This window comes from Marmota marmota, unplaced genomic scaffold (genome assembly GCF_001458135.2).
Source record: "Marmota marmota marmota unplaced genomic scaffold, marMar, whole genome shotgun sequence".
Lineage (NCBI taxonomy): Eukaryota > Metazoa > Chordata > Mammalia > Rodentia > Sciuridae > Marmota > Marmota marmota.
This window is the reverse complement of record NW_026000222.1, coordinates 15,125,185-15,132,828: the sequence shown is the minus strand read 5'-3', so window position 1 is coordinate 15,132,828 and position 7,644 is coordinate 15,125,185. Positions and strand designations below refer to the sequence as shown.

Here is a 7,644-nt window from a genome sequence, read left to right as displayed (position 1 = left end):
GCATTTTTTTTTTTTTTTTTTAATTGCTTATTGTCTGTTTGCTCCCAGTTAGATTATACAAACTCCAGGAACACAAATTTTAGTCTGTCTTGTTCTGTTGAATCACAGTGACTACAGAATAGCAGTACTAATGTGAACTGCTAGAATTCAGATGAAGCGGGACCTGCCAAGGTTGAGAGTAGTTGGTGAGCTTTGTGCTAACTCCAAGTCTAGTTGTGGAAATCGCCCCACTCTACCCACTCTTTCATGGATGGATCCCCCCCATCCCCACCCCAGTGCTTGGGTGTCCTGGTCTTGTCTGCCCCCACCCTCGCTTCTCCTGCAGCTAGAGTGATTGTGCTACAGTAGGATTCATGTCATTCCCAGAGATGGAGCCCAGGGCCTCATTCATGCTGAGCACTCACTCTACCACTGAGAAACACACCCAGCCCCACCGGTTTCTTGATTCTTGAGTAATACCCTCTAAAGGTAATAGAAACAAGTACTGGAAGTAAAAGGGCCTTTGTAGAGTTGTCAGTGGCCCAGAGGTGAGGTGGTGGGAGACGGCTATTTATAACTAAGATTCCAGGATATGTTTTCCAGTCACACTTAGCCTTTCAGCCTGCTTGTATGCTCCAGTCTGTCACTCAATTAGCTAATGGTTTCTTTAGTCCCATTATGCATTGTAGGGCTCCCCTGGCTCCGGCTTTTTTAAAAAATTATTTTAATTTTTTTTTAAGAAAATAATAGGGTATTCTGTTCTTAGTGGTTTAATTTTTAAAATATTCTTGCCAATTTAAAAAAAAGTTCTTCTTTCCAGCCCTTTATTATAAAATTTGCAAACATGCAGAGATTTCAAAGAGTGATACAATGACTATCCAAATGCCCTCCACCTAGATCCTACAGTTGACATTTTACCACATCTCGTACTGGTATGTGTGAGTGTGGGGCTGTATGCATTTTTCCCTGTGAACCATTTGAAGATAAATTGAAAATTCCATGACACTTCACTTCTAATATTTTCAGCCTATTCTCTTGGAGAATAAGTGTGGTATCCTCGTAATCCACTTGGCATCTCCCAAGAATAAGGATGTTCTTATCTAAAATCATAGAGTTACTGTCAAACCTAAGAAAAGTAATAGTAACTTCAGGAACCATCTAATAATATCTAGTCTGTTTGCAAATTTATTTAATTATCCAAATAATTTTTTTTAAACTAAGGTTTAATACAAATTCATAAATAGTATTTGTTGGTTTTCTTTCTTTCTTTCTTTCTTTCTTTCTTTTTGTTATAAGTTTGTTTTAGTTGTCGGTGAATCTTTATTTTGTTCATTTAAAGAGTCCAGGAGAGTTATCTGACAGATGTCCCATATTCTGGTTTTGTCTGGTTGTCTTGTGGTATCATTCAAACTGTTTCTCTAACCTTAGTTCATGTGAACTGGAAAGTAGGTTTAGAGGCTTGATTAGATTCAGGTTAAATGCTTTTAGTAAGAGAACTTAAAAGTGACCTTGTGTACTTCATACTGAATCCCCTCAGGAAACCTGTGGCATCAAGGTTTTTTGGTGACACTAAACTTGATCACCTGCTTATGATATGACCAGAGGGCTCTCTTTGTAGTATAATAGTGGAGGATTATGTTCTCAAAAACTTAAAAGGAAAACACACATGCTCGTGCATGCACGTGCTTGTGCACGCACGTGCGCACACACACACACACACACACAGAGAAACAAAAAACAAAACCCCACTTCTCTCACCGGCTGATTTGGAAGGTAAAATGTGTCTTAAAGTGCTATAAGGTAACTTCTGAGCCTGTAAGAATATGACTCTGCTGAAGACATTAGTGGATAAACTTAACAGAAGAGCTGGATTGGAACTTTAAGATGAGACCATGGAGAGAAAAATTCAAGTTACATCTGTGATTTTAGAGAACCATGGCAGTGTGATCATCATGGAGGGCAGAATTAGTAGCTTAGGCCTTTTGTTCCTCTACCTTTCCATTAAACATTATCATCCCTCCAGGAAGGAGGATAACATGCCCATATTCCATTTACAAATTGATAGGCTTTGGGATGTCAGGGGGAGAATCCAGGGAGCCTTTCTAGAATGTTTATATCAACACAGTTCCAACAGTGGTGCTGTTGAATCCAAAAGGCTGAGTGTCTTTGGGAGGTGTTCTAGGAATAAGACAAGACAGTTTGTCCTTTGGTAGTTATGTGGCTTACCTTGGAAGATTTTGTGGAGTTTGTTGTTATAACCTAATAAAGTCTGAGAAAGGGCTAGAGTGACCATACAAGGAATGCTAAGTTAGACCAAAGGAAATCAAATGATGAGGATGGCAGCCTATTAGCAGATTACCAGGTGCTGCTAAGTTCTCGACCTGTGTCTTCTACAGAAGGTGCAGGCAGGGAAATCAATGCTCAAGTTGAGTACTTTGCTAATTGCTACTGAGTTCTTTAGTGGTAGCTAGCACTGAGACTGGAACCATGGGGCCTGACTGAGCCTACCCACTCAGCGCTTTTGCTATGTTGCTAGAGACTTAGGTGCTGGGTTGTGCCTGGGGATAGGAGTGGGGAGACACTCCCTGACTTTAATAAATAAATAAACACACACATACTTACCATTGCATAGTTTCAGTGATTCAGGATTTGGCAGCAACTCAGCAGTGTGGCCTGGCCTGGGATCTTGCACACCAAATTGCAGTGACATGTGGACTGAGCTGCAGTCACCCGAGGGCTCGCCTGGGGCCTTAAGCTCCTCAGCCAAGATGGTGCACTCACATTCATGAAGTGGGGCTGGTGGTGAAAGCCTCTCTTTGACTCTAGAAAGAACTGGTTTCTAAGGTACAAGTGTTATTTTATAGAAACATTTAGAACTTACCAGGCCCGTGGCCCAAACTGTCTGAAAATAGCACATGCAAAGAAGAATTGGAGAGATCAGTAGAGGAAAGAGAGATGAAGGGATGGTAGGAAATATTAGGAAAGCCCAGAGCCTGCAAGGTAACTGATTCCTATATTCTGTAAGAGATCCTTGAATTGATTCAGACTTTTCTGCTAAGTTCTTAAGGTAATGTCTGTTTTTTTAGAATTGAAACTGACTTTTTGTTCTATTATTTCTTGGTGGGGGGTGTTTATCCTTGGGAAGTGCTCAAATTCACCTTTATGTTTGTAGAGACACTTACCTAGACACACTGAGCCTTATTCTGGAAAACACGTAAGTTAGATTGTAATAGTACAGTATCAACTAGGAAATGAAAGGAAGTGGTGGATTGGGTGCAAGGAGGAAGGTTCCAGGGTGTGGCACTTTCTTCCATCGGTTTAGTAAAGCGTGGGCAGGAGTGGGGGGGCTGCAGGCCCATGGAGAGCTGAAGCTGCTGCTTTTGGAGGTTACAGCTCCTGACCGGATTCCACTGAACAGAACTGAAGTGTTCAGTGTGGACAGAATATTTATCTGGATGGAAGCTTTTCAGTGTGCCAGGCCTGGTGGTATGGCTTTAGGGGTGTGTGCAGTAATTTCTAGTCCGCCTAGGGTTAGTGCTTCTGCTGCTTCTTTTTGTTCCATTTTTCTGCCATGATTACCCATCTTTTTTATTTGCCCCCAGGACTGATTCTGCCTAGTAGCCTAGGGGCTGGGTGACCAAACTGCTTCTTACCTGGTCTCATAGTTGGCTGGTCTCTCTCTCTTCATAGGATTGATGACACTGACTTGTCTGTATTGAGCTTTTATTGTTTTAAAAATGTCCTCTATATTCCAAATGTTATTTTGTTTGTTTGTTTGGATTTTGAAACAGGTTTTACTGTGTTGCTGAGGCTGGCCTTGAATTTGCAATCCTCCTTTATCAGCCTCCTGATTAGCTGGGATTACAGGCATGCATCATCATGCCCAGCAGGATTAAAAATTTTAGAAACATTTGGGGCTGGGGGTGTAGCCTAGTGATTGAGCGTGTACTTAGCATACATGAGGCCTAGGATTGCTCCCCATCACCAATAAAACAGAACAAAACAAGACCATCTTTTATCACAAAAGAGAAAAGAATAAGCCTCTAAAGAGGTCTCTTGCTGAAGTTTCCTTAGGGTCTGGCCTGTTTCTCTTCCCTTCGTTCTTCTATGGGTAGTGGGATGCTCTTTGCAATCAGTTTCCTCCTTAGCAGGCCATCAATATCCCTACTCTCTCCTCACAGTCCTGCAACTATATGCAAACAAATCAGTCATGTAGAAATTGTGTAGTTAACCTAGTGATAGAAAATGTTTAGGAAAAAAAAAGAAAACTGTTTCCCCTCCAGCTTAATGGAACCACGATTACCATAGGCAGGTTTCTTCCCGCTCTTTATTTTTCCTTCCACAAGATAGATTTGAAGACGAGGGAAAACGTTGCTAGGGAAGCCAGAGTAGGCCAAGTGGAAGGTTCTGATACACAGAATCATAACTCAGGGTGCATTTGATTTAGTCCATCCATGTTGCATTTTGTACCCAACAGTGGAGAACACGCAGCTGACGCTGAACCTGCAGACGGAGAACAAAGGCAGTGTTGTCTCAGGCGGAGAGCTGACAATTTTCCTGGACGGGCCAACTGTTGATTTGGGAAATGTGCCTAATGGAAGTGCCGTGACAGACGGTGAGTGCCGCCCTGCTCCCCAGGGCTGTGCCGGGACAGGGCGGGCCGGGCAGGGGGCAGGAGATGCTGAGAGCTGGGTTCACCACCAGACGTCTTGGTTTGGGAACTGCTTAACCAGTCCTGGCTCACAGCTGGCCCAGACTCTTCATAGCCTCCCAGTTCAAAATCACGACATGATTTTTCAAGGACTGCTTTCTGATCAAGGACCAAAATAAATGTCACATCTTTGTGTTATTGTTTGGATTGAGAGCAGAGAAAAACATCTTTTAATTCCACATGGACTTTGGAAAATAAAACATCTTTAGCAAAAGTGAGTTTGGTCCATTTTTCTTCTCCCAAATACTGTTAAATCCCTGGAGACGTTGAGGGTGTTTTTATGAGATGGTGTTAGCTGGGGAGGGGACTGTGTGCCCTGTAGAGATGCACACTAGCAAAAGACAGGCCAGCATAGGAAAACTGGAGAGCGTTCCCCCCCACCCGTCCTGAATGTTGGTAGTTTATTTCTTTTTCTCTAATCTGAAATTGGTCACCTTTGGATCTAGCAGGAAATTATTTAATGAAGTCTGAGGTCTGATATGGGTTGAATTTCTCCATAATTTTTCTCAATAAATCTTTTGTTAGATGTGACGTAACTGTGGTACTTTTAAGGGCCCCAGAGAGGTGTTCTGTACCTTTAAAGGGGTGAAATTTGAATTCTAATTCAAGGGCCGTTAGACGAATCTCAGTGGTTGGCTGGACCTTGGCTGCTGGCAAGAATTCCTCCACTGGGCTGAGCAGTACTTTGGGCACTTTTGGTGCATGGAGAAAAAACCATGTATCAGTCACTTCTTTAACACAGAAATACATAATTGAGCCCTGATGTATACTACATCTTAGTCCAGGTGCTAGCCAGATGGTAATGGGCAAAATTCATATTATTTCCACTCTTTGAAGTTTATAGTCTACTTGTTTGGGACAGGACTTTTTTGGGAAGTTAGATGTGAAATGAATAAATATGTAAATAATTACCTGTCAGAAGCCGTGGACGAGAAGGCACAGAGTAGTATGAGATTCCTCTGCTCTGGGAGATCTCGTCTAAGCTGGGGGATCAGGGAAGTTTCCTTGAGGAAGTTGAAATCCAGAAGATGAGAAGCTTAGACAGACCAAGCTGGGGGCATGGGGAAGGGGCATGGGGAAAATGCATGGCTGCACCTGTGATGGGAACAGAGGTGCCAGGGTGACTGGACCTGAGAAGCATGGAGGGTGGTGGAGGTGAGGCTGGAGAGGCAGGTCCACTCAGGTCATGCAGCCTAGAGCCCATGGTAGGGGTGTTGAACCCCCTTCCGAGAAGCAGAAAGCTCCTGAAGGGCTTTCAGTAGAAGAGTGTCATGGTCTGATTCAGCTTTAAAAACTCTCTGGTTGCACTATGGAGAAACGTCCCCATTGTTTGCCCCCACTTTGCATGGTTACCATCTCTTCTCTGTCACGCTTGTGAGGTTGAAATTCACTTAATTTAGAAGGCATCTGCCTGTTATTACCTTGGGTGTTCTTGAATGTTTTGGAGAAGAAAAGGTGTTCCTGTTCCATGTGGCAGATAAGATCTCACATAATTGTCCCTATTCTTTCTTGTGCCAGTGGCTACAACAGGCACCATGTCCATGTTCCATCATGTGGGTGACTAATACAGGGGAGTTCTGTGCCTGGTAGCCAACTTTCAAACGGGTTGAGCTTCTCAATGTTGCCATCCTTTTCTTTGATTGATCCACTTTCTAGGATCACAGCCACCTTCAAGAGAATCCAGTGGGACAACTGTAGCTTCAGAGAACCGGCACCAACCCCCCAGCACAAACTGCTTTGGAGGGAGATCCCGGTAAGACCCCCCTTGTTGATGAGAAGAGAGTTGGACAGATGCCTGAAGCTATTGAAGAAACACTGGGAAGTTGCAAGAAACAATTTATGTTAGAAACTACTGGAAATTTTCAGATATCTTATACCTGATTTGCTATGATAAAGAGATCCAGAGGGGAGTAGAGACCTCAGGATTCTTCGAAGGTTCATTGGTTCCTTGGCAAAGATTGGGGTTAACTAAATTGGTTGTTGGGATGAAAGATTTTTTTTTTTTTTTGTGGTCCTGGGTGCTTTACCACTGAGCTATATCCCCAGTCCTTTTTATTTTTCACTTTGAAATAGGGTTTGTTAAATTGTGATCCTTCTCCCTCAGCCTCCCAGGTCACTGGGGTTATAGGTGTGTGTCATTGTGCCAGGCTGAAAGAACCTGTTGAACAGAGAACTTGATTGTTTTTTAATACATCAGGGGCCATGGTGAACCTAGTTGTCCTTCTAGCATACGTATAAAAGTACTTGGAATATGGTCTTTGGCTGTGAAATTTTCTGATCAAGCATTTCTCTTTTTGGGGGGTGGCCAGTGGATTTTTGTTTGGGGGCAGATAGCGGGGACTGAACCAAGGGGCACATGACCACTGAGCTGCATCCCCAGCTCTTTTTAGAGACAGGATCTTGCTGAGTTGCTTAGTGCCTCACTTGAATTCTTGATCCTCTTGTCTCAACCTCCTGGGCTGCTGGGATTGTAGGCGTGTGCCACTGTGCCTGGCCAGTGGACCCTTTTGAGTGTTGGTTAAAACCTTGTGTACTTAAGAGTCTGTGTTATATAATAATTGCTATGCATATCACAAATTATGTAATTTCTTTGAATGGAATTCCCACCTTTACCTGAATTAATGGTGCAAAACTCATTTCCATGGCAACCTAATTTTTAGGTAGGAGAATAGCTTTAAGTGTACTAGAGAGCCGCAGAAGCGGGTTGGGCCCTGTGCTTGTTTGTTTATAACAATGCACAAAATCCCCAGACATTCAAGGGAAGTTTAAAGAAAAGAATAATCATATGAATATAGTTTGTAAATTTTATTATCTACTAAGAGTGGGTGAATAACTGATAATTTTTTTTTTCCAAATACATCCCAGAGAATGGGAATAATGATTTGAAAAATGGAGTTTAATTTCAGCCAACACCAATGGCATCTTTTAAAAAAAAAAAAAAAAAAAAAAAAAAT

General features: G+C 42.6%; 1 protein-coding gene across 1 annotated transcript in view; it reads left to right on the top strand.

The window, feature by feature from the left end:
* The window catches only part of Wwp2 (WW domain containing E3 ubiquitin protein ligase 2), a 116,243-nt gene that overhangs the window by 35,078 nt on the left and 73,521 nt on the right, over positions 1-7,644 (top strand). The window contains exons 5-6 of the mRNA XM_015496140.2: positions 4,457-4,594; positions 6,347-6,443. Coding sequence (XP_015351626.1) covers positions 4,457-4,594; positions 6,347-6,443 — 235 coding nt within the window. The remainder of the gene's footprint in view (positions 1-4,456; positions 4,595-6,346; positions 6,444-7,644) is intronic.